The 13,986-nt window shown below is 42.0% G+C and overlaps 1 protein-coding gene across 1 annotated transcript in view; it reads left to right on the top strand.

Annotated features, from left to right (window-relative positions):
* ROR1 (receptor tyrosine kinase like orphan receptor 1) overlaps positions 1 to 13,986 on the top strand; it is a 442,114-nt gene that overhangs the window by 240,529 nt on the left and 187,599 nt on the right. Inside the window, exon 2 of the mRNA XM_065911627.1 lies at positions 8,306 to 8,377. Coding sequence (XP_065767699.1) covers positions 8,306 to 8,377 — 72 coding nt within the window. The remainder of the gene's footprint in view (positions 1 to 8,305; positions 8,378 to 13,986) is intronic.

The following is a 13,986-nucleotide window of genomic DNA, read 5'->3' as shown; positions in this document are numbered from 1 at the left end:
GGTTGTACTATTCCTCAGTGCTGCCTTGGGACCCTCTGATGACCTCTATTGTACCTCTCTTCACAGATTTATGTTTAGAGTTAAGTCAAGTCAAACTTATTTAACACGTTTTCTAACTTGTTTGCTTATTATTGCCTCTTGCATGCAACCCCTTTGTTCTAGATCCAATTTCCCTCCTACTAAAATACAAAAAAATTAGCACAAAAGGCTATAAGTGTGTTTAAAACAGTTTTATTTTTAACAGGAAGAAAATGGAAATAACTCAATGTCCAAGGCAAATGGTTACAATATGGTAGTATACCTGAGCTATGGAATACTATTCAGGAGTATAAAAAGAATAATCCATTGATACACACAAGAAATTGGGTGGCTCTCAAGGCCTTATGTGAGTCTGTTTATTATCACATTCTTGAAACAAAGGAATTGTAGAGATGGAGACCAGATTAGTGGTTGCCAGGGATTGGAAATGGTTAGGAGTGAGGGATGGGTGTGACTCTTAAATGGGTAGCATGAGGGAGATCTTTGCAGTAATGACATAGCTCTTCATCTTGATGCAGTGATAGTTATACAAATCTACAGTTGTAATGAAATTACAGAGTACTGTACACATATATTGTAACAATGTGAAATTCCAGGTTTTTAAAATTTATTTTTTAAAATTATTTCTTTTACTTATTTTGCCATGCTGGGTCTTAGTTGTGTCACACAGGATCTTTGATCTTCATTGCAGCATACGTGACCTTTGTAGTTGTGGCATGCAGAATCTTTTTTTTTCAGTTGCATCACCTGGGATCTAGTTACCTGACTAGGGATTGAACCCAGGCCCCATGAAGAATCTTAACCACTGGATCACCAGGGAAGTTCCAAATTCTAAGTTTTGATAACATGAATACATAAAACGTGGTCCACTGGAGAAGGGAATGGCAAACCACTTCAGTATTCTTGCCTTGAGAACCCATGAACAGTATGAAAAGGCAAAAAGATAGGATACTGAAAGAAGAACTTCCCAGGTTGGTAGGAGCCCTATATGCTACTGGAGATCAGTGGAGAAATAACTCCAGAAAGAATGAAGAGAAGGAGCCAAAGCAAAAACAACATCCAGTTGTGGATGTAACTGGTGATGGAAGTAAAGTATGATGCTGCAAAGAGCAGTATTGCATAGGAACCTGGAATGTTAGGTCTATGAATCAAGACAAATTGGAAGTGGTCAAAGAGGAGATGGCTAGAGTGAACATCGACATTTTAGGAGTCAGCAAACTAAAATGGACTGGAATGGATGAATTTAATTCAGATGACCATTATATCTACCACTATGGGCAAGAATCCCTTAGAAGAAATGGAATAGCCATCATAGTCAACAGAAGAGTCCAAAATGCAGTACTTGAATGCAGTCTCAAAAATGACAGAATGATCTCTGTTCATTTCCAATGCCAATTGGAACTGAACTGAACTGAACTGAACAGAATACATAGTTTAATTGGAGAGAAACTGGGTGAAAGATACATATGACCTCTCTGGTCTTTACACACCGTTTTGATTTCTTGTGGGGACATTTTTCCCTACCCTAGCCAAGTCCTAGGTGGACTCAAGTGCCCTAGCAACTTCTCTGACTATTGGCGGAAGTACTTAAAGCCCCTCTGTCAGAGTGGGGAGATTTCCCAGGCTCTCATAAAGGCTTTAGGCAAAAACATAGATCTCCTTCTGGCCACATTTTGGTTTTCCAATGTGTATTGCTAATGCAGCCCCTAGCCTGAGGGACCTGTGTTTATAGTCAAACTAAGTTCTGCTGAGCTTGGAGTTCACAGGGGTCCTCTGGAGCAGAAGGGGGTTTAAGCTTCTCCATCAGCTTCTACTGAACTGTTTTCTTCTTTTTTGACACCTTTCCTTTCCTTTCCTTTCAGTTATCAACTATACATTATATTTTTTTCTTGTGGTATTTTATTCAGTACTCTTGATGTTTTTAGCCTAGTTGGGGTAAGGGTGTGGGGAATGACTTGTGGGAAGGGGAGTCCATATCTGTCCATTTCTGTGGTAAAGAACATGTCTGCCAATTCAGGAGATGTAGGAGGTGCAGGTTCGATCCCTGGGTTGGGAGGATCCCCTGGAGAAGGAAATGGCCCCCACTCCAGTGTTCTTGCCTGGAGGATCCCATAGACAGAGGAGCCTGGTAGGCTATAGTCCATGGGATCTTGAAGAGTCAGACATGACTGAAATGACTTAGCACACAGCACTCCTCTCCCAATAAACTGTAAGTTTTTGAAAAATGTTATGGACCAGATCAAGCTTTTACATCCCAGTTCTTATACCCAGAAAGTGTTACTTGTTTTGAGTGAATGGATGAATGAGTGAGTGAATCTCTAGAGTTCCATGGAAGAGACCCCAACTATGGTAGTTTTTAAGTAAGGTAATTTTCAAAAATATGTGTATTCATTTTGAAGAAGATGTGTGCCATTATGGTGCTTTGTGTAACATAATTCATTTAAATACAAGAACTACATATGATCCGTAGTATTAATTCAACAGATTTAAAGAAGGAAATAATATTTCCAAAGGAAAAAAGACATTTAAGTGTGATTCAGAGAGTATTTCCTCTCTTCCCTCTGTGTCTCTCACTACCTTGGGGGGTTTTAGAATTAGGGAGCCAAGCATTGATGGGCGGGAGTGGCCTCTGGTACTGGTTGTCAAACTAAGTTCTGCTGAACTTGGAGTTCACAGGGGTCCTCTGGAGCAGAAGGGGGTTTAAGCTAGAGAGCAAGCAGTTGTGTCTTTTGGCATTACCGGCCCCCTGTTTTGGCATCACTGGAGACAGTAGCTCTGCTGTAGACTGCCTGGGTTTGACCACAATACCTGTGCCACCCCAGCAAGCTGAGCAGACAGGTGCCCTGATTCTCTACCTCGGGCTGTCCAATCTTGGAATGAAGTTAATGATGGTACCTACCTTACAGAATTGTTGAGAAGATCTCTGAGTGTCAGCTTCTCAGACACTGAGAGGACAGTGTACAACTGTCCTGGACAACTTTTTTTTGTTTTTGCAATTCTCTCTAATAAATATGAGTATTCAAATAAATATGAATATTCAAATTCAAACATTCAAATTTTAAATGAATATTCAAATAAAAATATGAATAATACTACAGAATTTGGTATATTTTAAATTTCTCTTCAACAGATTAATGACTGCCACGTGAACCATAACTGTGCCATTTACAAGGTCTTTATAAATTTTATTAAAGATGTGTAGGTGGTGGTGTTGTGTATTGATTGGAACAGTTTAAGGCTGCGGAATTGTGCCTTCTTTCTTTGTGACTGTACTGGTAACTTGTTTTGAAGACTGCATTAGACATCCAAATATAAGGTCACTGAGGATTAGGTCATTGTAGACACTCAGCGTAGTAACTCTCCACCCCTGCGCACCCCACACTGGCTGAGGGAGACTCTGACTCTCCTCAGTAGACAGACTGAGTCCTCAGAGTGGAGTGGCCCCTCGTGCGGGACCCTCGATGTGGGATCATTGTGAACAGAGGGCTGGAGTAAGGCGCAGGCCGACTAACCCCTGGAGCTGCTGGGGGATGTGGCCTGCCTGCCCTTCTAGGGGAGCAGATTGTGACTTTCCCAAACAGGTACCTTTGGTGAAGCTGACACACCTGGCTGTGGGCTTCTCCACTGAGGTGCTAGTGGGAGGAAGGAATCAAGGCCAAGAATGTTGTGTGTAAACTGACACTTCATACCAGAGATTTTGAAGTCTCCTTCCTACCTTCTTCCCCCAGATGATCACAAACAGAGGCCTTCTTTTACCACAGAAGATAGTGTGCCCCTTTTGTGTGACCAACGCTGGCTGTTTGGAAATTCCCTGTTAATCTCTCTAAACTCAGTTTCTAAGGTGACTTATCATTCTTACAGGCACAGTCAAGGGAAGATGGAGAGCAATGAGAAGGCAGTATGCATTTATTTCTGTTTTTAAAATTTATTTTATTAAAGCATGCATTTATTCCCAAGCCATTTCTAAGGCCTGTATCTATCTTAGAACTGTGATTTTGGCCAAATCTCTAGACTGCTGTGGGCCTAATTTGCTTCATCTGTCAGATGAGGAAGTTGTATCAGATAAGAGGATTAAAATATCTTTTGTTTAAAGCATTGGTGCCTTTTCCATACACCTGAATATCTAATGCAGAGAAATGTGGAATTGTTCCTGTTGAAGAAGGAGCTATTGCCTGGGTCTCTTATCTTCTGTGCCTGCAAATCCTCCAAGGTTCCCTGTAAGGATACTTCCAGAAATCCTTAGGCTTCAGTCATGACCTAGTTGAACTTGTAAGAAAGTAGAATACTGAAAATAACACTGCATGACACTTCAGTTTTATATCTAAGGAGAGAAGGACCCACATATGGATTGTCACATTAAAATGTGCACCCTTTTAAAAAAGTTATAAATTTGTGAACTCTGGGCAGGGGGAAGCCCCAGAGTGGTTGGTTATTAAAGTGCGACACGCAAGCAGCAAAAAACCTGCAAAAAACAAAATATATAGCTTGCTAAATAAGTCTTTGACCTCTAAGGCCCACCCAGCTATCACATTGTAGAACTCAGTGTTACTGGCCAGAAAAGGCCCTGGGATAGCCACTTGTTCCCTCACACTTGGCCTTTGTGACCACTGGGCTGGCCACCAGTCTCACGAGAATGCTGGTTCGTGCCTGTGTAACCTCAACTTGTCACTGGATCAGGATACAGGATGTGGCGTGGCTGGGAGCTTCTTGGAAGAGCTTGTGCATCCTGTGAACATGGGGTCGCTCCCTGCCAACTGCTGAGATGAACCAGTAATCCTTGTGGAGAGCACAGGCTTTTATCAATGAGAAGGATTCAAGGCTTATTATTTTTTTTCCTTTGCTCCAAATAACACTCCCACTGTTCAGGCTTAAATACCAAAACCTTATGGTTTGCAGAATCGGTGCCAAAAAGTCACTCATCAGTGAAACTGCAAAGATAATAGCTCCTATTGATCAACTCCGGAGAAGAATGGCTTGCCCTCCTGCAGAGGTCAGGAAAGATAAGGGATGGAGTTTTCTCAAACATGCTGGATTTGCCTAAATTGGATAAAACCACATAAAAACACTGGTGTTCTAAGAGAACTGGTGACTGATTCAGGAAAACCTCACAAAATGAAAAGATCATCTTGGATTAGTAAGGTATGCAAAATAGAGTCTTTCTTAAAGTACAGCAAATGTGTTATTTCAAACTGAGACAGTGACACAGCCGCTAAACTGGAGTATATCCATGCAGAGTATGTCTATCTGCCTTTCTAGACAGAGGGAGAGGCACGAAAGATCTTGAGTATCTACTCTATGTTGGGCACCGTCTTGGGTGCAGGACCCTTTTGGTTGAGAATCTGCTCTAGTCCCTACCACATTTCCTATGAGATGGCTTGTATTGTCCCCATTTTCCAGATGAGAAAATAGTGGTCAAAAGATATTAAGTAACTTGGTCCTGATTACAACATTAGGAAGTGGCAGAAATTAGTATTTTAATGTAGGTGTGTATTTTCATTAAAAATTCTACTGTCTCCTAGTTCGCATATAAGAATTTGCTATTATCACAATGATGTTACACAAAGAGAGGCTGCTAGTCTGGTATTAAATATCTCATCCTTTTGCCACAGTAAAGAGAGTAAGAGAGGAACTGAATCCATCACTGGAGGTCCCATAGGGTCAAGACTGGTGGTCACATCTCTCTAAGGCTGCTGCTGACCTTGGAATCACGGCTGCTTAAATCAAGATGTGCTCAATTTTTCTCACTTAAGTCTTCTTTTCTAGAGGTGAGGGGGACGCTTATTAAACATCATTTTTGTGAGGGACAATTACTAACATTAAACTTTTCACGTTAAATAATCCAGCCTTACTTTAAAAAAAAAAGTAGCCTAAGAAGATAATATCTGTCAGGGAGAATATTCATATTTAAAACTATTTTATCTGTTTTTATTATCATTTTATTTGAAGAGCTGAACATGTGGTTATCTCAAGGAATAGATCTTGAAGCTGAGAACAAAATTCCTCAGAATCATCACAATCAATTAATGAGGTTATGAATTGAAATTATCTTTGCTGTAGCCCAAGAACTGAGTGGTAATTAGTGTCCAGGGACATGTGGGGGAACAGTTTTACTGTTAGCAGTGCCAAGAATCTATTCATTTGTCATCAGTCTCAAATTATATTCAATCAGCGATTCAAATTCAGGCTGGAAAAACCAAATGACATATAGCTAACTTTCTATAAAATTAATACTGTAAAATGAAACCTATGTTTCTGGCAATTTAGCTGTGAGCAGCAGTAAGATGAAGCTATGAAAATATTGAATGTAAATGCTGTCAAGATCTGTCTTAATCCTACTACTTCCCCACCCTTTGCTTCTTGCCTGAGTGGCCGCTGTGGCTGCCATGCTTCTATTCCCAAGCTCCCCGAAGTCTGGGTACTGGAGTGCTTGATGAGCCTTTTTATAAGAGGAACCACAGTAGTCCAAAATACTGCAAACAAGGGGCCTTTATTCAAAGAGCCAAAGTGGGTGGCGGCAACAGGGGGGTCAGAGTGGAGTTGTGGTTGGAGTCACACGTGGAGGGCTCTAGAATGTAGAAAATTAGCACTTCCTGGTAAAATCACCTGCATGAAACCCCCATTTCGAAGACAAGTGGTTGATAACAGGAGCACTGCTTTCTCCTGTGGTTTTCTGTTAAGCAGTTTTCTTACTTGGGCAAATTTTCCTTTTTGGCTTCATAGTTTGGAATTCTGTTTGCTGTAAGATCCCAGCCATACTGCCCATCTGACTTTGGTTCCCCTGAAAAGAATGCATGCTGTTCTTGGCTCAGGATGTGGGAGATGACTGGGGCCTTTGGGGGTGGGTAGGTTTTGTGGGGTTTGTCTACTCTCTTTCCCACCTGTTTTCTTTCCCACCTGGACGGAGGAAGAAGAAAGTCAAGAAGGTCTGCACAAACCAAACAACCCCTTTGTCTGCTGTGCACGGCAGGCTGATTAGAGCCTCAGTGGACAAGCTAGAAGTGGCCTCGGCAAGGTCTCAGTGGGTAAACATCCTGCCCTTGGCAAAGCTCGCTGATGACGGCATGTGGCTTCTATGGCCATGTGGCAGACGGCCTCCATCAGTAAATAAGGAAATGTAGAAGAGTGTGCTTATCTCGGTGAAAAGGTGAAGCCAGAGAGAGGTAAGGGGAAAAACAAGTCAGCTTTCAGACTTGAGAACTGGGCAGCATGGGCTGCCAGGAGGCGTGTGGGTGGTAGAGTCAGACAGACCTAGGTTTAAATACTAGTTCTTCCTGTGCCTTGCATTCTAACACAGATCCATTTTCAGTGGCTACCTAAAATACCGTGTTGAAAGGCTGTAAGGCAGATCTCAGGTTTATAGGCAAAAGGATCCATAATTGATCAATGATATCTGAAGAAAGGGGATGTGATACCATGGGTGCCTTGGATCTAATGACCCAGTCTCTGGGCCTTCTGAGATCCTGCCTAGCACAGAAGTTCTGTAATACAAGTGTATGTGTGTGTGTGTGTGTGTGTGTGTCTGTACATGGCCTAAGGGGAGATTAATGCAATCCTATTAAAATGTGCTAGTAGTATGTGTCATGGGTTAAATATTAAAAATAAAAGCATTGTTTATATATTACAGTATATCATAAAGAATTTTTAAATTTTCATAGTATATCATGTCCTTAATATTTTGGATTTGCATGTTTGCTTTAATTTATGGTGGTTTTAAAAGTTATCTTTGAATTTTGATTACCACAAATTAACTCTCCATATTCAAATACTTCTACTTGTCTTGACTGAAGGTTTCAATATAGAGAAATCAATTTGTCTATTAAGAGAAATGCTATGAATTCACAAACACAAATGAAACCAGCAGTAGGAGCAATGTTGATCTCATGTTTCATGGAAAGACTGTTGACTGTTTTAACCTAAGACTGGTCTTTCATCAAGAAAAGGAAGAGTTTGTATTTGATCATGTTTGGTCATTTCTGCAGGTTTGTTTTTTTGTCAATGAAATATTTGTATTTAATTTTCAAGCCTGTGTTTTAAAGGAAAAAATCTTCAAATCTGGCCTCCAGCATGTTTGTCTGGATAGCCTCTCTAATACAGGCGCCTCTGCCTGGCAGGCAGAGCAGACATTTAAGTTTAATAAGCTATGGGACTGCGTGGTCTCTCGGAAGGCAGGGCCATTGGAAATCTCCTGTAATGCTTCTAACAGCCCATAAGTTACTATATTTAATATTGCGCTTGTCTTTCTCCCCTCCCTTCTCTTTCTTTTCAGAAACAGAGCTGTCAGTCACTGCTGAGTTAGTGCCTACCTCATCATGGAACATTTCAAGTGAGCTCGACAAAGGTACACAGTGGGGACACGCAGGGCGGAAGTGGCGGAGGGGAGGCGTGCAGCGCCAGGTTTAATCCTGGCATGGCTGTCCTTGAAATCAACTGCTTTTTAGATCCCCAGAAGGAGCAGGGGCCAAAATAAATCCCCTGTTAACTTTGTGATCAGTTAACATTTAATTACTTGGAATTCTATTATTTCTGGAGAGGTTTTTTTTTTTTTTTTTTTTTTTTTCTGCCTCTCTCTTTCCTTTCCCTTCTTTTTCTAAAGAGTTCCACATGGTAAAAATGCTTCAAGATGTGAAAAAGGGTAGTTTCTGACCTTCCTGACACTGCATCCAGTGGATCTTATTTAGAGGATTTGATTCTGCCTGAGCCAGGATTGATCAGAGATGTTTGTTGGGTGACCTTTTACGGTGAGTATTTGATGTGCTTGCAGGGTTCAGGGCAGAGTATCTGGAAGGTTTGTAATTGCCTGCGTGTACAGATGGCCACTTCCTGTGTGCAGCTGGAGAACAGGCTCCTGCTATGCGGTTGTTGTAGCATTAATTAAGCCCCACCATATGCTAAGCACTGGCTACTCTATAGAGATCCTATGTCCTGGAAGATAAATCAGGCCACGTTCAAACCCCTGCAATTGGCTCATCCTACCTTTCCAGTTTATTTCTCTTTAGATTGCTCTTTTATGTGTCTCCAGCCAACTTTCTGTTTCATTGTCTATGTCCTGTGCTTTTCTGCTTCTGCCTTTTGTCTAAGCTGTTCTTTCCATCTGAGTTGCCCTTCCTTCCTTGCCAGCCCCCACTCTGTCCCTCTACTGGGCTTAATCGCTCAGTCATGTCCAATTCTCTGTGATCCCATGGACTGTAGTCCACCAGGCTCCTCTGTCCCTAGGGATTCTCCGGGCAAGAATACTGGATAGGATCACCATGCCCTCCTCCAGGGATCTTCCCAACCCAGGGATCGAGCCCAGGTCTCCCACATTGCAGACGGATTCTTTACCATCTGAGCCACCAGGTAACACATTACTTAAGTTTGAGCATATAGTCTTTATTAGCCATATCTAATCCCTCAGCAGGAGGGATTTTATTTTCTGTATTTGGAACCCCATAGTCTTTTCTTATGTTCATCTCTTAGCATTTTCTATGTTATATCATGGTGATTTACATAATTGTCTATCGTGCCCTTAAACCTGGAAATTCCTTGTAGGTAGGATATCTATTTTGTTCTTTTATTTTTTCTTTCTCCTGACTCTACCAAAAAATCTAGTACACACTCTCATTCATAAGAAATTCTCAATAAATATGCATGGAATGATGAGTGAGTCTTAGGCAAATTTAGTTTGCTGGTTATACTTTTTAGGCATTTTAGAGTGGTGGATGAGGTGAGATGTCTTTTCATCTTAGATCAGAGGACATGTGGGGTAATTTTATTGTCAGATTTGATGTGGACATTCTTTTTTTAAAAAAAAAAAAATTATTTGGCTGTGTCAGGTCTTGGTTACGACACACTGACTCCTTAGTTGTGATGAATGGGCTTAGTTGCTCCATGGCCTGTGGGATTTTAGTTCCCTGACCAGGGATCAAACCCACATCCCCTGCACTGCAAGGCAGATTCTTAGCCATAGGATCACCAAGGAAGTCCCTGGACATTCTTTTTCTAAGTAAGAATTAAAACAGAGGCATAAAATATGTTACTCCTCTCCATCTTCAGCACCAAGCACAGTGCTTAGGAAGAAATAGATTTTCAACAAATATTTGTGGATATTTTTAATGGAAAGAAAGAAAGAAAGTGCACTAAATGTGCCTACTCTGTGCCAAGCACTGTACCTGGGGCTGTCAAGTATGTGAATTTACTTGGCAAACTCTTTATGGAACAAACAGAAAAGAGTATATCTTTGCAAATTACATGTTGCTGATCAAGTTCCAGTTATGGCTCTAGAAGGAGATAATGTGTGTGTGCTCAGTCGTATCTGATTCTTTGTGACCCCACAGACTGTAGCCTGCCAGGCTCCTTATACATGAAAATTTCCAGGCGAGAATACTGGAGTGGGTTACCATTTCCTGCTCCAGAGGATCCTCCTGACTCGGGAATCGAACCCACATCTCTTGCATCTTCTGCATTGGCAGGTGGATTCTTTACCACTGAGCCACCTGGGAAACCCCAGAAGGACATCAGTATGTGCTAAAAAAGCAACAAATCTACCACTAAGAACCTAGCCTGCCAGGCTATGAATTTCTAGCAGACTAGAACTATAATTATCAGCTGTTGCCCTTCAAGGAAGAAGTACTATCAAGAGTAGAGAACCTATTGGTCAAAGGGTGAAACTAAGGCGGTGGCCGAACTCCTTCCATTGGTTAGCATGGCCTCCCAGAGAGCATGGATGACTTTCCAGGGATTCTTGATGTCTTGTTTCTCTAGAAGATATTTAGTATATGATCTCTACTTCCCATTGAGAGTGTAAGTGAAGGCTGACTGATTCATTTGTTCATTGAATGATGAAATCTTTATTGCTTCCTACTCTGATCTGGGCATAGTCTGAAGAATCAGGATCAAAAGATGAATCAGACCAAGGTTTCTGTCCTTCATGAACTCAGAACTGAGAGAGAAAGACTAGTATCTAAAGGCATAATAAAATCTTTCTGGTCAGAGAGAGTTGTCAAGGGACATTCTTTCCAATCACAGAGAGATGTTAGTGTAAATATACAAGGGGGAAAAAAATCCAACACCAGGCTGGTGTGCAGAAAGGAGAAATCCCCAGGTGCCTGAAATGAAGAACAAGCAGTGATCAGTGGGAAGGAATGAAACAAAAGGTCCTGTGAAAACATGGGAAATATGCATGATTCTTAGGGGGTTGGAGTTTTAGAATCCTATGGGGATGAGAGCTGAGGCAATAGGAAACAAACTCCTTACCAAGGCTGTCAATGAAGAATGAAGGACCTGAGCATGAAATAAGGAAATTTCTGCTGAGGATTGAGTAGGGAAGTCTGTCAACTATGCTGGGCCGCTGGGATCACCCTCAAAAAAATTAAAACCCCAACCTATGCTCTACATGGGTATGGGGTTGGGGTACTTCTCTTATAGTGCACAAGCCACAAACCAAGAAGATAATGTAAAAACTGGGTCTGGAATTGATTAAACTATGCGATCCTGAGAGGGGCAGCCTAAAGCCAAGTCATAAAAATGTCTCAACATTTTTATGTTGCATGGGTTTCCCACAAAAAACAAAATTTAAAAACTCAAAACCACAAAACAACAAAACTCCTGATGTTAAGTGTACTTTTAAATATTATAGTGTGTAGAAGAGAGGGAAAAAGCCACCATTAGTGAGAGTCAGACAAAAGACATGGAGAAGTTCCCATCTTAGAAGCTACAGGCAGTAGATCAATTTGAGAGAGTAAGTATGTTTAGCATGTTTTCTGGTAAAAGAGGAAATAGAAACCATAGGGCAAGTACAGAATAAGATGACTGAAAAGTAGACATTTTACATGGACTAAATAGAAATTCTGTAATTTAAAAATAGAGTTGTAGAAATTAAAAATTTGTCAACTGGATTAAACAGTAGATGCACTCAGCTGTAGAGAGAAATGGTGAACTGGGAGATAGATTCGAGATAATATGGTAGTTCAGAGATTAGAGCATCACCTTAACCATTCCCTCACCCGCTTTTCCCCACAGTGCTTAGACAGACACTAAGACAGACAACATCCCAGCTTTGGTGGGCTTTGCCTTCTAGAGGGAGAAATAGACAATTATGAATCCTTTCATTGACCCCATTGACCATGCTATCAACAATACCTCAAAACATTTAATGTGGGTGTGCCATATCACCCCATATCTGTTTTGTTGCAAATCCTTACCAGGCTGTGTTGATATCATCAGTTCTGTGCCCGTCTCTTTTAAAATCAGGGCTCTCTTATCCTTTGGCAGCTCTTATTGCCCAACACAGTGCCTGGTGTGTAGTGGAAAACATGTGTTAAATGGTATGGGTTCCAACACCATCTGTGCCAATTTATAGCTATTATGTGTGAATTCCTACTAGGGGTGGGGCACTTGCCAAGCATGTGAAGACATCATTTGAGTTCCCACCATCCTGTGCAGTAGAACAGACAGGCATCTGAGGCTCAAGGGGGTTAAAGGACTTGGCTGAAGGGCAAAGCTGATGAGTGGTAGTGCCAGGATTCCCACCAAGACCTCCAGGCCAAGTCCAGGGATCCATGCCCAACATGGCAGCTGATTACGCTCTCTCCCTTGCATTCATATCCCCTCCTGCAGTGGGACAATTGCCCTTACCTGGAAAAGAAGTAAAATAAAAGTCTGTCACTGGGTGTTCTCTAATGCCCTTCTGTTCATCGACCTGCCCTATTCCACTCGTAATCCCAGATTGGCTTCCCAGCTCTGTTTCACCCATCAATCCCACTCTGGTTCCCCAGCTTCACGCTGATCCTGGTTTTCTGTTAAATGAGCCCAGTCAGGGGCATTAAACAGTTACCTGTTTATCCTTTCCAACAGGAAATGAAATTTAAAAGAGAGGAGGCCACCCGGGAAGAGCCGTTGAAAGCTACTATTGATGGGGCACAGGGGTAATTTCTGAAACAAATGCTTCAGAAGCAAGTGCCTCCTAAAATAAATCGATCTACAGGGGCCCAACCTCAGCTTCCCCATGGGGGTTTTGGGGTGGGGTGTGAGGAGGGCCTCTTTCCCCCTCTTCCATTTTCAGTCACATGAGGTCTCAGAGGTTCTCTATAGAAAGCCAAATGTTTCTTTTGGAGAAAGCACTGGAAATTGCACCCGTAGGTAGCAGAAAGGGAGGGAGCCTCAACTTAAAAAAAAAAAAGTACTGAGGCCTGATTCCAACTGCCAGTAGTTCTCTGTGCTGACAGACTAGATTTGGGGGTATTTTGTCCTGCTTTGGTTTTTTAAGAGCCCGCTTTCTCTACCAGCTTGGAGCTTTACACATGGCAAGGAGGCATACAGCAAGGTTCTTATGAGCATGAACTCTGGAGTTACTATGACTCTGAGCTTCCTTTTGCTCACCTGTGGAGCAGAGGCCTTGGTCTCTATCAGCTGAGATTGTTTTCCTGGCCGACTGATACACCTGCGGGTCACTCTTGGGTTGTGCCCTAGGATACCTGCTTGCCTGGTTGTGGTAGACAGATATGTGCTGGCCTCAGCCCCTTAGCTCACTGTCAAGGGCTGTGGCCTTGACTCCGGGAGTGGGTGCTTCCTTTTGTCCCCACTCTCTGTTAATAGATTTGTCCTTGGTACATGAAGAGTCTGTTTAAATGACATCGGAGCTTGGTTCACAGCTAGACCTCATGGGGCAATAGAGTCCTTTCTTTGTCTTCTAATTATGTTTCTGGAGCAGGGGCAGTGGGTGAAGGGGCCAGAGATGGATGAACTGGATCAGGAGCCTTGGTACTTGGCAAGCTAAAGTATAGTCCTCCTAGGACTAGTAGCTTATCAGAGGAATTTCTGGGGATATCCATGTGGTATTCTAAACCACCCAAGTTCAACAGGCTTTAACCTTATGCATTGTCTTCTAGATATTGATAGCATTGTTTCCTTTAGAAAGACTGATATCATCCTGCCACTGTTAACTGCAAAAGCACTTGGAGCCTATGTAAC

The sequence above is a fragment of the Muntiacus reevesi genome, chromosome 1, assembly GCF_963930625.1.
Source record: "Muntiacus reevesi chromosome 1, mMunRee1.1, whole genome shotgun sequence".
Classification (NCBI taxonomy): Eukaryota; Metazoa; Chordata; class Mammalia; order Artiodactyla; family Cervidae; genus Muntiacus; species Muntiacus reevesi.
This window is presented reverse-complemented; position numbering and strand designations above follow the sequence as displayed.